Source organism: Mirounga leonina, unplaced genomic scaffold, assembly GCF_011800145.1.
Source record: "Mirounga leonina isolate KUSES-001 unplaced genomic scaffold, KU_Mleo_1.0 Mir_115, whole genome shotgun sequence".
Classification (NCBI taxonomy): domain Eukaryota; kingdom Metazoa; phylum Chordata; class Mammalia; order Carnivora; family Phocidae; genus Mirounga; species Mirounga leonina.
Genome location: NW_023270268.1, coordinates 30,267,817 through 30,289,366, shown reverse-complemented (window position 1 = coordinate 30,289,366; position 21,550 = coordinate 30,267,817). Strand labels below are relative to the sequence as shown.

Here is a 21,550-nt window from a genome sequence, read left to right as displayed (position 1 = left end):
GGAGAATGTTCTAGGCAGAGAGCAGCATGCACAGGGAGCAGAACCCACATGAAGAGAGGTGTGTTTAAGGAATAGACACAAGTGCCTCCCAGAGCAGCCATGCAAAGGAAGGAGGCCTTGTACAGGTGTGCATGATGGCAGGCACAGATTTGCAGTGAGTCTGGAAAAGGAAAAGTCTGGAAGAGCAAGTCAGTCTGGAGCTGTATCCTCTATAGGATCTAGAAAAAAATGGTGAGTAGATATTATTCTCTGGCCTGTGGCAAAATGCCTGCAGATGGACTCTCTGATCCTGGTGAGAATTTGCCATCAGCCAAGAAGACAGGTCATTCTATGCGACAGCTTTGAAAGGTAGGAGGGAAAACAATTTCAGCTGGAGGAGAGAAGGAGCATCCCGCCCCCCATTTTGCATGGGCTTCTTATAACTATTGGCTCACATGGAACAGAGGTCTTTATATTTGGGGAAAATGCTCATGGACCCTCCAACTGTGGATAGAAGGCACAGGAACCTGAGAATGAGTAAGGAGATACCCAGTGTGGGGGAGGGGAGCCTAAAGGCAAGACAGATCAAGGATGGGAACAGGGGTGAGGCAAGAAATGGGTGCCCAGCACAGGAGGCCTTGGCTGTTACTGTGTTTGCCCACAGTGGACAATAAGTGAGTAATAGAGGAATTAAGGAAATAGCTGGGTGAATTTGGAGGCCCTTAACAATTAAAAATAAAGCAACCTGCTTCCTCAGGCACCTGGAAAGCAAGTGAGAGCACTGGAGCTGGAGGGGGAAATGTTGTGGCCCAAGGGAGATGAAACAGGTTTCTGCGAGGGTCAGCTGAGGACAACTGGACGAGAGGGACAGGATTCTGTCACTGAACCGAAGAGATGAAGACCAAGGGGTTCGCAGATTCTAGTGATTGGCAGAAGTCCTTAGTATTCCTTGGCTTGTAGACACATTAGTCATTCTCTGCCTCCATTGTCTTGTGTATCTCGGTATCCAAATTTCTTCTCATAAGGACACCAGTCGTTGGATGGGGGCCTGCCCTATTCCAGTATGACTTCACCTTAACTTGCCTTACAGCTGCAAAGAGCCTATTTCAAAATAATATTACATTCACAGGTACCAGGAGTTAGGGCTTTGACCCTAACATAATCGAAAAACACAGTTAAACCCATCATCCCCAGCAAGGAGGCTGGGGGCAGCATAGGTGGTACAGAGTGTCCCTAGTACTTTTCTGTGAGTTGCAGAGGCAGAGGGAGTTGGGTGTAGAGAGAGGTGGTATAGTCCTTTGGGTCCATATCTTTGCTATTTTGACTCTCATGGGTCAGTGGGGAAACTGAGACTACCAGGTACATGCCCCTCTTGTTATCCAGTGGCAAGTGGCAGAAACTGGAATCGTGATCATAGCTTAGCACTTAGGGGAGACATTTTATTCCCTTGAGGGATCTGAGGGGATAGAGAAGTTCGAGTGTGGGACAAAGAGCCCTTTCCTCCTGCCATCCTTCCACCTGCCACCAGAAGAACAGAGGGAGGGAAGAACTACAGAAGGGTGGTGATTTTCCTATGTCGGAGCAATCAGTTCACTCTGCTGCAGGTTGGGTTCCCCCCCCCACCCCCGGGAATGTCTTATCCTGGCTGCCACGGGCCTGCTCCACCTGGGGCCGAGGTTTTAGGGGGCTGCATCTCTCTCAGAGTGATGGGATCTTGGAAGGGTGTGGGCCTCTGGGAGAACAGCCCGAGGCTATGAATCCTGGGTCCCTCAGCACGCAGGGGAATGCCAGGGTGATCAGAACAGGTGTGACAGTGTTCCCATGCAGGAAAGCATGTCCCTGCCGCCGACAGGCCTGTTGCAGGAGAGTCCCCACCTGTGTGCTTGCATGTGATGGGAGAGGCGGGCTGAGCACGCCCATCTGGTGCACGCACGTGCCTGTGTGCCAGGGCCTCCGTAGGCACCCTGACAGCAGAGCGGCCGGCCGGACAGTGCTGACCAGGAGCGGCGCCCAGCATGGTGGCTGGGTCTGCGCCCATGGGCAGCCACACACACATGGCAGTGCCTTGGCCTCTCACCCTGGGCAGCCGCTCACCCTCCTTCAAGCACCTGCTGTATTTGACTCTCTTGCAGCCCCTGGATGCTTTGTTCTCAGCCCTCCACTGTGGCTTTGATGGGCTGAGCACGCTGTGGTTCATCCGGGAACTCGGCAGCCTCTGAGGGGGGCTGTGGGATGGTCTCAGCGGGTAGTGGGTGGGCACAGGCTGCCCGCGGCAAGGGTTTCCCTGGCCAAGGACTCCTTCCTTATCCTGCCAGGGTACCCAGCCGTTTTCACCGAACCTTCTCAGGCTCCTCACCCGGTGGGCCAGGCCACACCCAGATGCTCGCTCTCTTGCTCCCCTCCTCCCTGCGCAGGGCAAGGCTTCCAGTCTCTCGTCTGCTACCACACCTGCTGGGGCTAAGAGTCAAAGATGGGTCCAGGCTTTCATTACTACAGCTGCAGATGCTTGGGAGCTCTGATAGGGAGCTGGTCCAGGGTGAAACTCCGAGGAGAGTGAAAGAAGTGACGAGGGCTTGCTAAGCAACGTACCAGACTCCAGAACTTTTTTTGGGAGATACATGGGTACAGTAGGAGGGAAAGACTATCCATCTGCACAAGGAATTTACAATCCCTTTTAATCACTTCACATCCACTTACTTACGGCTTACGGGTGCCTCAGGAACCAGTGGTGCCATTCACCGAAATGTATTTCTTCCCATTGCTTTATTGGTTATTGGTTATCATGCAGGGGCCAAGCCATCGCCTCCTCTCATCAAGTGGCAGCCGCGCTTCTGTGGCGGTTCCTTCACCCTGCTGCCTGGTGACAGGTACATGCGAGGCGCCAGGATTGCCACAGGGCCCCAAACACTCAAGGTGCTTGTAATTGCAGCCTGGGCTCAGGGCCCCGAATGAACAATGGGGTGTGTAACAGGAGGGACATTCTCTGCCACCAGAAAGATCGGAGAAGCTAACCAGGGGAGGGGACGGGAGTAAAGAGCCCCCAGGGAGAGTGAATGGCCCCCACCCTCCCAGGCTCTGAGGGGCTATGAATTTTCCTCTCAGTTTCCACTTTCTACCACAGGCTGAACGGAGGTAGCTTGGTACCTGAGAGGAGGCCTGGGTGGTGCGTAACGCAGCAAGAGCAGAAGGTACCCGGGGGCTGGGACAGGGAGGGCCCTGGAGGCTGGGGCACTTCGCTTGTTTTTACTCTGAGCTGGTGGGAATCTGTTGGAGGCTTTTTTACAGGTTCAAGGCAGGCTCTGATCTCCATTTTCAGAAGATCATGCTGACATAGTATGTGATTGTATTTCCATAAAGTACAAAACAGGCTGCCTGACCCGTGCTGCTAGAAGTCAGGAGAGTTGTTCCCTGGGACGGGGAGAGAGGCTGAGAAGGGCATGAGGAGCTTCTGGGAAGCAGGGCGTGTTCTGCTTTTTGATCTGGGTACCGGTCCCTTAAGTGGCCCCAGTTTGTGAAATTTTGTCAAGCTGCTCTCTGTGACTTATGCCTTTTTTGTGTGAATGTTGTACTTAAAGGTTCTGAAAAGATTACTGTTGGCCCAAGAGCAGATTGGAGGGGGGAGGAGTGGGCTTAGGAAAAGGGTAGGAACCCATGTCACAGTGGCCAGGGGGGATCTGATGGTGGCTGGAGTAGAGGGCAGCGGTGGGGCTAGAGACACGGCCCGGACTTGCGTCTTGGTTTGGAGGTTGCGTCCCAGAGCAAGAACTGAAACTGAAAAGAGGAGACGATCCAGGAGGAGATAATGGTTTGGGTCATGAATTTCAGATACTGGCAGGGCGTCAAAGCTGAAATGTGTGGCATGCAGTTCCCGGCATGGCCGGGCCTAGAGGAGGGGCGTCTGCCCTCCAGCAGTGGCAGGAGGTGTCAGCGGGCCTCTGGGGTGGCCCTGCGGGGCGTGAGCGGGGCGCCCAGGGCCAGCCTGTATAGGGAGACGCGCAAAGGGGCTGAGGACGGAGCCCAGATACCATCCTCATCAGGTGGGAAGCCAGAAAAGAGCTCCCCCAAGGATTTCTAAGAAGGGACAGTCAGACAGAGCAAGAGCACTGGGATGGCAGGTAACATCACAAAGGTGAGGGAAACCAAATGTGTTGAATGCTGCAGAACTTAGGTAAAGCCACCTTTGGAGGCCACTGGGTTGGCAATTATATAGCCAGCAATCTTTTTTTTTTTTTTTTAAGATTTATTTATTTGAGAAAGAGAGAGAGAGAGCGCGTGCACACATGTGGGGGGAGGGGCAGAGGGAGAGAATCCCAAGCAGACTCCCTACTGAACAGGGAGCCCGATGCAACTCGGGCCTCGATCTCATGACCCTGAGATCATGACCTGAGCCAAAGCCAATCGTCGAACACTTAATCGACTGAGCTACCCAGGTGCCCCGATAACCAGCAATCTCAGTAAAAACAATTTTAGGGAGCCTCCTTCCCCCAAATTCTCATAAGATTGGGCAGCTCGGTGGAGCAGGATGATGGCCTGATTTGGTGTCAGCTGACTGCTACCATTTACTAGCTGTGTGACATGAGACAATTGCGTAAGCTTCCCTGAACCTCCGTTTCCTCATCCGTAAACAAAAGGAATCCTACCTACCTCTCAGGGTAGTATGAGGATTAACTGAATGCAGCAAATATTGACTGGACATTTATTACGTGCCAGAGAGCCAGATGCAGAAGATATAGGGTGACCAAGACTGACACACGGGGAAAGACAAAATAAGTAAACACATATGATGATGTGAAGAAAATAGCCCCTTGGTGCTTCCCCATGGCCACAAGCCAGCCTTCCTCCTGGCCAGCTTCCTAGGGATCAGCTTCAGAGTTCTGAGCTCTTTGGATACCATATCCCCAGTCCCCACTTTCTCTCTCTCTGAAAAACTAGCTTCCCCTCCTTGAGGGCTTCATCTTCAAACACTTCAGGGAAGTGAGGGGAAAATATTAATAACTTATCTTGTTACTACAAAGAATAAGAAGAATATAAAATATGGTGAAGTCTCCCTATTAATACTGTTTTAATGTTCTTTTCCTGCCATAAGTATTCAAAGCAGTTTCCCTAACGGTGCCTTATTTCAATCTAACAGATTACTCTTGTGCCAACTTCTAAAAAAGACAAATGACGCTTGTGGTCCACGAAGGAAAGCTTTTCTGACTGAAAAAAAAAAAAAAGAAATAACTGTGGGAATTTCTGCGGAAGAATTTGGACACATATTCACATAAATGTCAATGATAGGTTTGTTTCAAAGTTTTTATTTTTCTGAGAACCCTTGAGCACCATGCTCCTAGCTAATCTGATAAATTCAGATTATTAGAATTTCAGAATAATCTGAAAAATCAGATTTAGTCTCATGGGCTCATGTTTCATCTCTTCCAGAATTTTCTTTTTAATCAATGATTTCTAAAGCCCAGATTGCAGGTCCCCGTCATCCCAGGCCATCTCTCACCCTGTGTTCTTCATTTTATCTTCCCTCACGAATGATACCAAATCAGTCCAGCCATCTGCCTTCTCCCTCCCTGGGGCTGAGTGTCAGAAAGGAGAAAACCTAAACAAAACAACCACAACCAAAAGTATTTGAGGATCACCGGTGTTAGAAGCTAGAGAGCTCATGTACCTCCCTTTTCTGTGCCCAGTGTCCCCTCAGACAAGGATGTTGCAGTGGCAATCCGTGTGTTTTTTTACAGATAGTTCTGATCTGTATACTTGCAGGGGCCCCCAGGACTCTGGCTTATCAAAGGCCTTTTCTAGCTCATAATAATATTAAATACAAAGCCATAAAATAATAACAAAAACTAAAAGAATTATGCAGGTTGGGACTTCCAGTGTCCATCCTAATTTTATCTTACATAGAGGCCTTCAGGTGAGATTTTTATCCAAGCTGAGTAGACTAAACTAAAAAATGGCCAAAAGATCTCGCCTAATTCAATTCACTGGGGACCTGGCTTCAAGAGGTGCCTTGGCCAGGACCCCCCAGGCGGTGTGAAGGTGGGAGAGGGTCCACCTGGGCATGATGCTCCTCTATGCCTGCTGTGGTTTCCTGTGGCCTCCTGGCCTCCACTGAGCCTCTGTCCTCCCTGAAGCAGCTCTCACAAGCCTCAGAGAATGGCCTCTCTCGGTCGTATTAGGAGAACCCTGCCATACAGTAAGGCCACTGTGTGGACGCTAGGGGCTGGCAAGGGGACGCTGGAAAGACTGGCCTCCCCTCCGGTTCCCAGTTGCAACTCTCCAGGCTGGCTACTTCCCTCTTAAGGAACAAGGAGGCTGTCTCCCTGCTCCGCGGGAAGCCTGCCTCTCCCTCTCCCACTCCCCCTGCTTGTGTTCCCTCTCTTGCTGTGTCTCTATCAATAAATAAATAAAATCTTAAAAAAAAAAAAAAAAGGAACAAGGAGGCTGTCTCCCTGCTCAGCGGGAAGCCTGCCTATCCCTCTCCCACTCCCCCTGCTTGTGTTCCCTCTCTTGCTGTGTCTCTATCAAATAAATAAATAAAATCTTTAAAAAAAAAAAAAAAAGGAACAAGGAGGCTGTAGTGGAAATCATGTTTTTCTTTTTAGATTTTCCTGATTTTTAGACTTCCAAGGGCTCTCAGGACCCTGTCTTATCAAAGGCTTTTTCTAGTTCATAATAATACTAAAGATACCTTTTATTATCGCCACTATGAATACCACCAACTTTGACCCAAGACTGGCTATTTTGAATCTCTGAGCTTTATCTTGTTCAGACATTCTTCCTGCATGGGAAAATATTTGATTTCCTGAATCACTTCTTGAAAGAGACATTTCCCTTTGTGGCCACGGGGCCATGGTTTGGATCGAAAGTCACACCCTGCAGAAGGTACAGGAGGGGTAAGCAGGCCAGCTGGTGAAGGGAGCCTTTCACATCTGAGTCCTTGCTTTGCTCCCTTCTTTTTCTTTTGGCAAGACAGGGAAAAGGATCCCTGTCTCCCATCCAGCTCTGAGGGGCCTCTCAGGTGGGCCTCAGAGGAGCTAACCCAGAGACCCACCTCCCCTTTTAGAGGCCTACATCTCTCAGGTCACTGGAAAACAGCCAGGAGTTACCCTTTCTGAGTTGCCTTCTTCGTCCCCATTTGCACTATGGCCTCTTTTGCCCAGAGCCTCACCTCCTAGGTCTTACCCATGTGGTGAACTGCCAGCCAAGACTGACAATGGGCTATGAGGGTAGAGACACTGAAAGACACAAAAACAAGTAGAGATGGGCAGACACCCAGAGCCAGCACCACTCTCTGGCTGTGTGCCTTCTGTTGGAGACACTCCAACCACTCTGGAAGATTCTGGCCAAATAAATGAGGTACTAGAATGCATGAATGTAGTAGGGAGGTGTGGGGGAGAGTTGTAGAGAAAGACCTGGGTACGCATTTTGGTTTGACTACTTAGTTCACTGACAAGTGTATGCTACTTTTTTCCCCCATTGGAAAAGTGGGCACAGAATTATCAATTTGTTTGCTAGACTGGCATCAGGAAAGACATTGGGTTTCTGATTCAAATGGCAGACTGGACACATGTTTGTCTCCCTTCAACTCCATCGCCCTCATTATAATGAGAGTAATGAATGAAAGAATGGTGAAAGCCAGTAACAGAAAAAAGAGGAAAAGGGGAAAGAGATTATGAGTAGATGAACGGTTGCAATAATTTCAGCAAATGGAGACGGTTGGGAATGTCAATGGACCAAGGAAGGGCCTACAGTGCTCTCAGGAGCATGCATGGGGCCTACAGTGTGCAGAGCCCTTGGACTGGGCACAGCCTTAGATAGCAACAGACTTAGAACAAGGAGGTGTGGCCAAGACAGAAATGAGAAGTGGGGCTGAACCCTAAGGGGGTAATATAGAGCACCCCTTGACCCCTGGAAAGCACAGCAACCTTCTCCATGAGCTGAGGGACCATCAGCGAGCACGGGTGTGCATCCAGCAGGGAAGCCCCTGCTCCTTCGGGCTCCCAGCTGGCTTGCCACAGAGTGAAGTGGTCCAATATTAATGCACATATGCATAGAATGATTACAAGTTGGGAGGAGCAGGGAGAGGGGTGGGAGATGCTAGAGCGAGGGAGCTAAGTCCTCTCCTCTAATGGTGTGCAGTCTACAGTGACAAGTCAGAAAACTGCAGAACAAGTGTATTATTTTGATATGTGTGGATGTGATGCACAGAAAAGCTGACCCCAGAGGTGGCTGTCCCTGACCTGCTGCACAGGTGGTGGGCTCGAGCTGGGTGCGGGCCTGGTCCTCAGCATTCTAAGCCCTTCTGTGTTACTTGATTTTTTTTTTTTAAACATATGCGTGTAATACGTTGATTCACAATGAAAGGGAAAGATGAAAAAGAGAAAACAGCTGGAAGTGGACTTATGATTACCTAGGAGGGATTCCAGTTGACTGGGAAAAGGAGTTTCTGAATGCCAGGTGTCACTCAGACCCCATCGAGTTGTCAGCGGGGCTGTTCAGGTCTGATGCTTCCCACCAGATGTTTGAACCTGTCTGCGGTGCGGTCGGCTCCAGCCCAGGGACAGGGGCAACAGAAGGGACACTGGGGCCAGATTTTGACTCCCAGAGGTTGGAGGGATGAAAGCAAGCAGCACCGTGGGGTCTCCTCTCTCCCTCAGAGAACTGGAGAGTGGCCCTCAGCACGCCCCTAACTCTCCCCAAATTGCTGGGGAAAGTGAGAGTAAGGTCTTACTGTGCTCTTCTTTTCTCTTTCTTCTCTCTCTCTCCTTCCCTCCCTCCTTTCCTTCTCTCTCTCCTTTCCCTCCCTCCCTCCTTCCCTCTTTCCCTCCTAACCTCCTTCCCTCTCTTCCTCCTTCCCTCCTTCCTTCCTTCTGAAGAATAGCTCCGTTGAGATTGCTGGCAACTGCCACGTATGGAGTGAAGCAGTTGTTTAAACTGGACGGTCACAGCCTATGTCTCAGTCAGGCCCCACCTCCTGCCCCTGAAGGGTTTTCTTCCCATTCCTAGCTCCCTCAGTATATTAAATTATCTCAGAGACATTACATCCTAGTGGACATCAGGTGTCAGGTGAATTTTTGGAGTTTTGCCTTCCCCAGGATATGTGTGGACCAAATCAGAAGTGGTTGACAGCAGAGTCAGTGATCAAACAGGTAGCAGGGTCCCTATAATCACAAGTGGATGCCTCAGATCCATCATCCTAATGCTTAGTTTGGAAAAGAGGGTGATGAACAGGTAGAGTCAAGGACACCACATCTTGGGTGCACTTTGACCCTTTCTCATACATCCTGAGCTGCGAAGGTTTCCCTCCTTGTCCTTATGGTTCCCCTTTATGGCTGTATGACTTACATCTGGAAGCTTGCCCGGGGCCTGGGGCCCCACTCTGAACCTCCACTTGCCATCACAGCAGCTCATCAGCCTTTTGTAGCTCTTTGGCACAGGTAGCAAAAAGATTTCTCTTCATTCGAAGAAAGATCTTCATGACCACCCCAGTTTCCCCACTTGCCTCCTCTCCAAGCCTCCTCTTCGTGTTTGTTAGGGTTCGGAGGAGGAACGGAGCTGTGGCCATGAACATTTGGGTCTTAGAGCTGCCCGCCCACCACGCCTTGCAGGAACATTCCCTCGAGTTAGCCTTCTCCTCAAGCTTTCTTCTACAAGATGTGTCTACAGACATGTACAGTTTTACACACATGGAAACCTAGCTGTTTATACTGGAACACCACACAGACGTCACACTTACATGGATTCTCACCCTTTCAAAGTGGGCTCCTTGAATAAATGTATTCCGATGATACTGCCAATGCTCATAATATTAAAAAACAAAATGGGGCGCCTGGATGGCTCAGTTGGTTAAGCGTCCGACTCTTGATTTCAGCTCAGGTCATGATCTCAGGGTCCTAGAATCAAGCCTCCCATTGGGGTCCACCCTTGGCATGGAACCTGCTTGAGATTCTCTTTCTCTCTCCTCCTGCCCCTCCCTCCCTCCCCTCCCAACTCTAAAAAAAAACCAAAACAAAACTGTGGAATTCCCTTCAAAGCCTCGGAATATTATTTTGAATACTTTCATGGTTGCAAGTCTATTTAAAAATTAGTTTTTCCTTAAATCAACTCTATTGAAATATAGTTTACATATAATAAAGTACTCAGATTTTAAATGATTGATGAGTTTTGACAAATTATACACCTGTGTAAATACTGCCACAATCAAAATATAAAATATTTTGGGACGCCTGGGTGGCTCAGAGGGTTAGGCATCTGCCTTTGGCTCGGGTCATGATTCCGGGGTCCTGGGATAGAGCCCCACAGATCGTGCTCAGCAGGGAGTTGCTTCTCCCTCTCCCTCTGCCTTTCTCCTGGCTTGTGCTCTCTCTCTCTCTCTCTCTTTCACTCTCTCTCTCAAATAAATAAATAAAATCTTTAAAAATATATATAAAATATTTCTACCACCCCAGAAAGCCCCTTCAGACATAAATGCAAACGTCAAACTTTTTAGTTTGGGTTTAGAAACCCCCAACAATGATCTAGCGTTGAGCCAAGTAAATGAGTGGGGCAGCAGAGCGGACACATGCTGCTTTGTACCTTGTGACGTTGGTGGCCTGTGGACTGACCTAAGGCAGCGCTGAAGGGGGGTTCATATATGACTGAGGACAGACCATTGGAATGAACCTGCAGCTTCCTGAATGGCTACTCTGATGGACGAGTTTCTGGAGCAAGAACTCATGAGTTAGAGTATTTAAAGACACATTCATTCACTTGACAACCAAGCCCCAGCTACGGACCAGGCATCGTTCCAGGCAATAGGGAAGTGGCACCCTAAAAACCATTCATCATTTTTCCTCCCTGCAGTCGCTGTCTGGTGGGGGGACATGCCAGTAGGTGAGAATGATGTAATTTTAGGAAGCAAGAAGTGCCACGAAAAAGAAAAAAAGTAGAGTGAGGGGATAGAAAATCATGGTGAGCTATTTTAGGAAAGATAATACGGCCATGTAACACATCTTTATTTTATTTTCATTTTGTGGAGAAATCACAAGGCTGATTCTACCGTAAGCTGCTTTCTAAAAGTGACATGGGATCTTCCTTAAAATGTATTTTGCAAAGTACTATTATCTGTTATATATATATTTTAAAAGTGTATGTTGGGGGAAGGGGGCTCCATGGCTGGAGAAGTATGGAGAAAGTTGGATAAAACAGTTGAGCCGTTCTTCACCAAAGACTTTCTCAGAGTCTTTAATATACTAATATGAATTGTAAATATTCATGAGGCAGGATGAGTAAGCAAAATTTCCCAAACTTTTTTTCTCTTGGGAATGCTTTCAACTTGAAGCATCTCGAGTGTGGGGTGTTCTGCATGGCACCTTGTGGGAAACTCTGCTCTAGAGTTCTCATGCAGCAACAGAGAGGCTCAGTTACTTGGGCAAGTGAGACGGGTGGAAGAAGCCTCCACTTACTGAGTATCCCTCACATGTGCGACACCCACTGTGATTCACGCAGGGGGCCGGGTGCTCAAATGTGGAGGCCCCACAGCAGCACCGTGAACAGGAATCATCACTGCTCCCTTTTCGTAGCAGGGAAGCTGCTATCGGAGAGGTTAAGATACGGAGCCAAGGGTCACGCCGTTCCTTGCAGAGTCGGGATTGGAGCCTCCACTTGTTTGACTCTGAATCCAAACTATCCAAACCCATAACACTGTGTTGTCTAAAGGATGGTGGAGGGTGATGGCAGCCCAGCTAGCCAACCTTTTCCTTCTCCCACCAGGGCATCCACATAGACTCTTAAACCCCGTGTTCTATTTCTCCTGCAAGTGTCGAGTATTTGTTGTGCCGTGTCATGCTGGCCATGGACTGGGTTCTTGGTAAGGTCAAGCAGCCTGGGGGGTGGTGCCAGGGTCCGGTCCACAGAAGCTCAGTAGGTGGGGCCCGACGGCTGTGACCCTGAGTGGCCCTGGCCAGAATGCTCTGCTGGAACTATCCATCCATTTCTTCCCCTTGCTGGCATTTTCTCCCTTGTGGCCACGGATCTTCTCATTCCTCTCCATCTGCTGAAGCCATTGGAATGAGGCGCCCGCGTGTACGCCAGCATGTCTGCCAGGACACCCGGAAGGCACCCAGACCCGACAGGCCTGCAGTGGCCAAACGCTGGTGATGAAGTTGGCTCTGTGAGGGGGCATAGGACGTGGAAAAGTGCCGGCTGGCTCTAGGTGGAGTCTCCCACCTAGTATCGGGGGGAGAAAATAGGGGGTTTCTGTATTTCCTGGAAAGAGCAACGGCATACCTTTCAGGAGAGACCTGAGACAGATTTTTTCTCCCACTGTGCTCACCTTCCTCTCATGAGACTGCTGGGGGGTTTGGTAGAGGTTGGCCACTCTTACTAATTCATTACTAATTTGGTTAGAGAGAGACTGGCCTTTTCTGAGCTTTATGCTCAGAAACTCAGGTGTTCCACAGCTGAGCTCCCTGTCCCCCCTCTCCGTATACACCCCTCCACCTGTGGCCGCTGTCTCCACACATGGCCTTGCCCCCTTCCTGGCGCTGGGGCTGGAGACTCTGCCCCTTTTCTTCCACCTTGAATCGGTGACAGCCTTGTCTTCAAGCTCTGCAGGTCCATCCCTGCATCCCCACTGCCGTCCTTTGGTCCAGACCTCATACTCTGTCCCAGCTGTTCTGACAGCCCTCCTGCTGGTGCTACCTCTAATGCCAGCCATGTGCCAAGCCGTCAAGAGGCCTCTGCAGCAACAGGGTACTGCGATTTTTAGAAGCAGCTTTGAACTAGACTCATAACTGAGCCCCGTGCTGGGCAAAACGAGCCCAGAAGACATAGTTATCGAGACCAAGAAGGGGAAGGTAATTCTGTCCAGAGACTGAGCAAAGACACAGACAATGACTGTGTGCTGTGGGGAACTTGAGTCGTATGACCCTGATGAAGTTTGAAGGGCAAGCTGTGTGGCAGCAGGCGCTGCAAGCAATCTAGTGCTGCATCACAAAGCAACCCGAAACCTAGTGCTTCGAACAATGACAGCATTCAGTTTGTTCACACATCTGCCATCTGTGTAAGGCTTGGTGGGATAGCTCATTTCTGTTCCACTTGGTGTGAAGGCTGGGGCTGGAATCCCTCTGGAGGCTCTTTCAGTAACATGTCCGGCAGTGGATGCTGGTTGCAGATGGAAACTTTAGCTGGAGTTGGCGGGAACAGCGACATGTGACCGCTCCATGAGCAGGGAAGACTGGGCTTCCTTACAATGTGATGTCTGGTTTCTAAGGATCCCAAGAGAGGAGCCAGATGGATCCTCTATCAGGACTTAACTTCAGAGGCTGCAGAGCATCAGTTCTGCTTCATTCTCTTCATTAGAAGCAAGTAACAAAGATCAGCCCTGATTGAAGGGGAGGGAACACAGACCCCACCTCTTGATGAAGGAATGTCGTTGTCACACTGGAAGACATGCATGTAGGACAGGAGATACTGGGGTAGCCATCCTCGTAAAATACAGTCAGCCACAGCAGGGAACAGAGCTGGAGGCAGGCAAGGTCTAGGATCTGTAGCATCTTCAATACCGTACCAAAGGCATGGGTTTTTATCTTGTAGGAGGCAGGGGGGCCAGTGAGCCATGTTAATTTGGAGATAGCCTGCTCACATCTGAGTTTGAGAAAGCTGTCTCTGGGGTGGTGGGATGGAGGGTTTTAAGGGGGCAGCCAGTGAGAGATTGCTGCAGTAATCCAGGGAGAGAGGGGGGCCCGAGACAAGACATGACCTGCACACACAGTGCAGGTCGAGTAGGAGAGGCGCCAAGGAGAAATCAGGGGGCTTCCACCAATTTTGATTCAGGAGGCCTGGGTTTGGGCCTGACTTCTATATTTCAAAGACACCACCACCTCCCACCAGGTGATTAGGGATCAAAACTGAGTTAAGAGCCACCAATTTAGCCCAGTTACCTCACAGGGAAATCAAGGGCCCAAGAGGCCCGGCACTGGCTAAGGGTTGCATGGTGGGGTGAGAGGCAGGCCCCAAACTGGTCCACCCCAGGCATCCCAAGGGCCTGGCCCTTAAGCCCAGAGGGCCGGCTGCATGCAGGATGCTGTGCAGGCATTTGGGATCCCCCTCTCTGGACTTCAGTTTCCCCGTTTGTAAAAGACAGTGGGACTAGTTTTCCAAAATACCTTTATCAAAAAATCTTAAGAATTCCAAAATATGAGGTGAAGCAGAGCAAAGGCTCCCTAGGGAGGCAGGGGTGGAGTGCTACCTCTGCCTCTAGATGTAGAGGCTTCCTTCCATCCCTGGTGAGGAGCTAGGTGGCCACGGGCTCAGGCAGGAGGCAGTTGGGAGAGGCATGTGGTTTTGTGGGTGTAATGGCCTCCTTGGATTTGGAAACTGTGAGCATGATGTGTGGGCAGGCAGCCAGTGCCGGGCCCTGTCAGAAGCCCCAGGCTGGCCTCACAAAGGCTCTGCCCCGGCAGGTAGGAGAGGGAATGTCAGCTCTGATCCCACAGCCCGGAGAAAGGCCCCTGCACAGGAGGTGGGCTCAGCTGTGCAAGGAAACGGAAATGAAGGTGGAGCCCCAGTAGCTGTCCTAAGATGCCAGCCCTTCAATTAAGGGAAGAACTTGGGCAGGCTATGACACATCAGGGCCCTCCCACCCTTCCCTGAAGGAAAAGTGCAGTCTCCAGAAAGGGGCACCTCACAGGGGAGCTCAGCGATGTGGGGCTCCTGGCTCTGAGCCTGCTCTGGCCCAACCCACCAGCCGAGAACCCAGGAAATCCCAGAGCTCAGCCTGGAGCCAAGTCCAGATGCTACAAACCGCTGTCCACCCTCCGCGTTGGGTATCTGTCCCATCAATCCAAAGCTCACATCCCCATTTCCTCATACCTACAGGACAGGCATATGGGGTGCAGTAGGAGGCAGAGACAATGGCCTGGGGCCTTCCCAGGGCCCCTATTATCCATCCAGGAGAAGCAAGCACAATCACAGATACCCCAGATAAGAGGTGATAACAAGCTGGGGGGGGGGGCATTCAAACCAGGCGGTTTGCATCTTCATGGTGCATTAGAGGGGAGCCTTGGAGAATGGGTGTTAATGGTGGAGAGGAGAATGGAGGACAGCTCAAGAGGCATGAAGCAGTGTGACCTAGGGCTTGTTGTACCCCTGGGAGTGACCAGGACAGGCTGGAGAGTTGCCTCCATGCCTCCGAGGACACAGGAGGGAGGGCAGAGCAGTGCCCACTGGACACGGTGGTGCAGCAAGGGAAATCAACAATGCTGAGGGCCCTGGATGTGGGTCTGGGGAGTCGGGCCTTTGCCTCGGGGGCGCTTCTCCAGCCCTGTGGTTTTGCGGGGCCATTTATGCTGACCGGGATGTGAATGGCAGGAATGGAGGGAATGGCTGACGGCGCTGAGCCAGCGCACAGGGTAAAGCACTGGTGTTACCATGGTGCTGCTTCACCCTCAGGACCCTCCCATGACGGAAGTGTCCCCAGGTAACCAGTGAGCACACGGGCCAGACGGCTGGGCCTCCCTGCTGCAGAGGTCCCACAGGGGAAGGCCAGGGCCACACACAGCAGGGCTGGCTGTCCCGAGGCCTCACCGGCCAGTGTCTCCCCCGCAGGTGTTCGTGCTCTGCCACGGCCTCCTGCAGCTCTGTCAGCTCCTGTACAGCGCCTACTTCAAGAGCAGCCTCACCACCATCGAGAAGCGCTTTGGCCTCTCCAGTTCCTCCTCGGGTCTCATTTCCAGCTCGAATGAGGTAAGCAGGAGGTTCTGGTGCACCCGACCGCACGTGTGCACCCCCCGAGCCCAGGGTCCGGTTGGGGGCTCTGCGAGGGGCAGGGGAATGGGGAGCTGGGACGTACCCATGGGGGATAGGAACGGGTAGATGCAGCAGGCGGCGGTGGCAACTACATTTCCTGAGGCTTCCCTGCACCCGGCCCTGAGCAAAGAGCTCTGGCAGCGCCTGACCCTGGGGCCTCGTCACAGCAGCCCTGTGAGCAGGTGCTCTACTCCTCCCACCTGACGGATGAGCCTTCAAACTCTGTGTCTCTCTGATTGAGTTCTAGGGCCACGCACAAGCTGACGTGGCTCTGCTCGTCCGCAGTCCGGGGGCGGACGAGTCTTAGGCCTGCAGGTGGAGAAGCAGCCCCAGGCCCGAGCCAGAGCTGCGCAATGGCCTTCACTCCCAAACAAGCTTGGATCTCTGTGACCTCCCGGCAACGGGGATTTCACACTGTCCCTCAGTGACTGCACATCAGAGTTGGAGGAGGATGGGGCGGCCCCATGGACCCGGAGTGGGAGGTCATTGGGCAGGGTCAGCCAGGGGTCACTGGAAACCAGGGAGGGAGAGGCCGGGGACGCAGCCGAGCTCCCTCCGTTGTGGCCGCCACACCAGTGGCTCCACGTGAAGAGATGGGGCTCCCTGGCCTGGCTTCTCTCCTCTCTTTCCGCAAGGCCCACTGTTCCGGGATGGAGGCATGGCCTCCCCCTCCCAGAGCAGAATTCGATCCTCCCTTGACTTAGTGGAATTCAGGTCCATGTAGTAATCTAGAGCCTGGCCTCCACCAGGGCAGCTTCTAAGATGGAGCCATAAAAGAAAGTGGGGTGCTTCCTAGCACCACCCTCAGCCGCCACCTTTCGGTGTCCCCACCCCCCATCCTACTCCCAGCTGGAAACGCTCCTTTGCCCTTCACTCGTTCACCCTCAGTGGCCTACACAGCAGTGCCCTCAGGAGCCCCTGCCCTGTGCCAGATTCCCCTTGCAGTCCTAGGAGTGGGGGTGTCTCTGCATAGCCATGGTCTCCAGATGAGGAAGCTTGCATCTAAAGCCCAGGTGCCCCATCCAGGCTGGCCACATCCATGCACACAGGGCAGCCAGTATCTGAGCCCAGGTCTGTCTGATGGCCCCCATGCTAAGGCCTCCCTCTGAAGCCCAACCCCCCTCTTCCACTAGTCCTCCCCACTCCCTTGTCCACAGCCCTGCTCTGCTCCAAATCCTCTCCTCCAAGCACATGGCCAGAGTCTGTCTCGGTGCCCCTCTCTGCACGCACTCCCCCCAACATGGGCTGTCTTCGCACCTGGGACATGCAGGGACTTGCCCACATGCAGCGCTGTGGCCCATCAGTCATCCCTGCTGGCCTCAGGCCCTCTCCTCTGAACTCCCTCCCAGAGTCACTGCTTCCTGTCTGTGTCTGTGTGTTTTAGGGTGTGTGTATGTGTGTGCGTGCACACGTGTGTCTGTCTGTGCGTCTGTGTCTCGGCTTCCTGGTGATGCCAGTGACCGGTCTACCTCTCCATGTAGGTTGTGCTCCTGCAGCTTGGCCAGCTCCCGTATAGCACAGATCACAGCACAGGGACCTGGCAGTCCTCCCACGGACTGCACCCTCCTCAGGTTGGCCTATGACTTTAATAATGCCCCTGGCACATCTTGTCCTCACTCATGAAGGGAAAACAGAATCTCTGACATCTGGGTCACTGCAGTCCTATCCTAAGACCCTGGCAGGCATCACTGATCAACCACAGTCGTCTTTCCAGCTGAGTCCAGACTCTGACTCCTTCTCAGCACGGTGTTCTAGGCACGCTACTAATCAGTAACAGATTAGTATCAGGCTGCTGCCCAGTCTGAGAACCTTCCAGGCTGATGGGTGAGTGATCGGGAGAGGAGGGCTGGGTGCAAAAGGCCAGTGGCAGGATGAGGAGCTTGGCTGATGGGAGAAGACATGGGCATCTTGCCCTGTGAAGCAGCCGCTTCTCCTGCCCACTGCTAAAGGCCAGGCCTGAGCAGACAAAATCAGAGGGAGCCCTAGAGGCCCCACCCTTAATGCCTCCCACCAGTTTGCCTGGGGCCTCCTGGGTTTGGGACACTGATGGGCAGGGATGTGTTACAATGGGGCTTGGGTTGTAGAAGGGCTGAGGGGCTGAGTGGTGGACTATAGAGGCCCTCCCCTCCTTAGCTAGAACAGCTTCATGTATATATATAAAATGATATATTGTATCATATTGTATCGTATTATATTATATTATATTATATTATATTATATTATATTATATTATTATATTATTATATTATATTATATTATATTATATTATATTATATTATATTATATTATGTTATATTATATTATTATGGAAAAACTGTTTTTGCAAAGGGACTCCACTGCTGAAGAAAAGTTTGGGGACCCAGGACTTAAGCCAGCATCAGCCATAACAGCTGTGGAGGTCCCACTTCCTGCCGAGAAATGAGCACACGCCCTGGGAGTGCTGGAAGGGCCAGTCCAGATGGGCAGGGCCGGGGCACCCCAGGCCTTCCTCCCCCTTTGGGGCACTCTGCCATCCCTCACCCAGACCTTTTAAAGTCAGTTTCAGTTAGTTTAGCTGGTGTAGTCTCACACTTACAATCATTTCTTGAAAAAATGATAAGAGAAAAACATGGGGAGATAAAATCTAAGAAGCTTAAGAATAATGCTTTGCTTCCAGGTATGGGTTTCAGAATCTCCTAGAATGATATCTGGCCAGGGGCTAGAGCCACCCCCTGGATCAGGCTGGGCTGCTTCCCCACACACCTTCACATCCCCTTTCTGTGTGTGGTCTTCTGGGCAATTGTGTCCTCTTGAACAAGCCTATCATTTGTTCATTCATTTACTTACTCAACAAATAGTTGATGAGCACCAACTATGTGTCAAACACCGCTGTAGGTGCAGGGAGGCAGGAATGAATAGACAGAAATCTCTGCTCGTATATCATTCTAGTGATAAATATAACATTTGTTTATAGAAGTAAATAAAACTTGGTAGATCAGATTATGGTAAATATATTGAAGAAAAGTAAAGTCATGGAGGGGAGTGGTGGTTATATTTGAAATAACTAAATTATAAAAATATTCAAATGTAATTTAAATTATAAAATATATTTAAATATAACTTAGATTATAAGTGATAATTATTATAAATATAAGTTATACTTAACTCCTTTTTTATTGAGATATAATTGACATTTAATGTGATATTATTTTCAGGTATACAACATAATGATTGGACCTTTGTATATATTGCAAAATGATCACATTTGATCACATTAATGACCACAATAAGTCTAGTTAACATCCAGCACCTCACATAGTTACAACTTTTTTTTCTTCTGATGAGAACTTTTAAGATCTACTCTCTTAGCCAATTTCAAATAAACAGTACAGTGTTATTAACTGTTGTCACCATGCTGGGCATCACATCCCAGTACTTCTTTTATAACTGGAAGTTTGTACCTTTTGAGCACCTTCACACATTTCACCCACCGTCACCCCCTTATTTTTCAGAGAAGCCCTTCATAAGAAGTTTCCATCTCAGCAAAGGTCTAAAGTAGGTTAGATGTCAGGGGAGCCCTGTGGACAGGTAAGAGAAGGGGCAGCAAGTACAAAGGCCCTGAGGAGGGTATTTGTGTGCAGCTAGGAGAACAGCTGGAGGCCGAGCAGCTGGGGCAGAGGGGAGGAGAGGGATGGAGGAGAACAGGTCAGAGCCTTCACGGGGAAGCAGGCTCTGGGACAGACTTTGCCTTTACTCTTTTGGGTTTGAACGGAGGTAACGTGGTCTGACGTGTCAGCAGGACCGCTCTGGCTGCTGGGTGGAGAATAGGCTGCAGGGAGGCAAGAGTGGAGGCAGGAGACCCAGGGAGGAGGCTGCTGTAAGAGGTTCAGATAGGATACTGCAATGGCTCAGACCAGAAGGTAGTGATAGAGGTGGAGAGAAGCAGCTTCCAAGGGGCTGCTGAAGGTCCAGCCAGCGGGATTGCTGACAGCTGCATGTGGCTGTGAAAGAGCAGTCAGGGATGATGCCCAGGTGTTTTGCTTGAGCCATTGGTAGGATGCAGGTGCCATTTACTGAGCTGAGGATGACTGGGGTGGGGGGGGGGACCAGGTTTTCAGGGGGAAGATGAGGCGTGACGTTTGAGTGTGCTAAGCCTGTGAGAATTAGAAGCACACACAGAACATGGAAAGCCATGGGACCAGATGAGCTCACCAGGACAAGAGCGGAGGTTCAGGGACTGAGCTATGAGAGTTGGGAGTTCAGGGAGGCGAGGAGGAACCAGCCAAGGAAATGGAGAAGGAGCCGCCTAGGGGAAGAAAACTAGGAGAAGGTGGTATCCAGGAAACTCAGTGAAAGAAATGTTTCATGAAGGAATGGTCATCTGAATCACACGGTGCTGAGAGGTCAAGTAAGAAGAAAACTGAAATTTGGCCAGTTGGTAATCTTGATAAGAACCACATACCAAGACTCTGTCTCCTATTTCCTGAGACGGGGCACCTGCTTTTCCAGCCAGAAGGAGATTGTGGTGTGGACAGGGCAGGGCTGTGGGTACTGACATTCAGGGCTCCCCCAGTCCAGATGAGCTTACATTCTGGGCCAGAGGATCATCTCTTTGGATGGAGTTGTAGTCAGAAGATCTGCCAACACCCTGTTTTATCATTTAAGACCTTGCTCCCTAAGCTGGGCCTTCACTTCCCTTCCCTGGCTCAGGGTGGGGCTCAGAGACCACACCTTCCAGGGAGCACCAAGAACATGGAGTTACTGATGTTTACAGCTGGGAAGAAGGAACTTAGGGGTGACTTAGTCCTCCTCCCTCACTGACAGGAGTGGAAGTAAGCCCAAGGAGGGCCAGGGGCAGGTCAGTAGCAGAGCTGCTGGGGCAGAAACCCACTTCTCCGAGAGGCAGTAGACCAGTCCAGTTAAGACTGGGTGCTTTAAACTCATGCAGTCCCTGTTCAAGCTACCTCCTAATCTCATGGCCAGGACAAGTTACTGACTATTCTGAGTCCCACTGTTGTCACAAAAAAGAGAGTTGTTGCATGATGAAATGAGACAGTATACATTGCTTGGTGGTTATTCTGACCACCAAGCCAACATCCCTAGGGCATTTAGTTAGAGAGTATGTGCTGTTCCTAGGAGGCAGCCAGAACTGGAAGCTTCCTTGGACTTTGCCCCAAGAGGTTTGGGCCTAAGATGGTTGAAATTTAGGCTATGAGCTTTTCATGGTCTCTAGATGCTTCCCTTTGTCTGATCCAGGAGGCTGAGGCTGGGAAGGGACAATAGGGGAGAGCTGAATCAGCACATCCTGGGCCCACTGTGAGGCTCTCTGGGTGAGGCTGACACTAGGTGGCCTCTTGCCTCTCTGCTTCTCCTGGGCCAGCTACAGTCAGGTCTTCTCTGTGGGTGAGTAGGGACGAAGTCTCTGGTCTCACTCAGCCCCTCTGCTCTCTCTGCAGATCAGCAACGCCATCCTCATCATCTTTGTCAGCTACTTTGGGAGCCGGGTGCACCGTCCACGGCTGATTGGCATTGGGGGTCTGCTCCTGGCTTCGGGTGCCTTCGTCCTCACCCTCCCACACTTCCTCTCAGAGCCTTACCAGTACACCGTGGCCAGCGTTGGTAAGTGGCCTCCAGCCCCCGCTTCAAGGGGATGTGGAAGGAGTGGGCATCTCACCAAAGTTGGTGGGGATGCTTCTGGGGCAGTGGATACCACTCCAGGCCATGCTGTCCTCTCCCACCAGAAAGGGTCTTTGGCTTTCATTGTTTCGCTTCTCCCCAAAGCACATCTGAAAGTGAAAACATACGAAAT

The 21,550-nt window shown here is 51.0% G+C and overlaps 1 protein-coding gene across 1 annotated transcript in view; it reads left to right on the top strand.

Annotated features, from left to right (window-relative positions):
- SLCO2A1 (solute carrier organic anion transporter family member 2A1) overlaps positions 1 to 21,550 on the top strand; it is an 83,804-nt gene that overhangs the window by 20,962 nt on the left and 41,292 nt on the right. The window contains exons 2-3 of the mRNA XM_034994969.1: positions 15,562 to 15,699; positions 21,198 to 21,360. Coding sequence (XP_034850860.1) covers positions 15,562 to 15,699; positions 21,198 to 21,360 — 301 coding nt within the window. The remainder of the gene's footprint in view (positions 1 to 15,561; positions 15,700 to 21,197; positions 21,361 to 21,550) is intronic.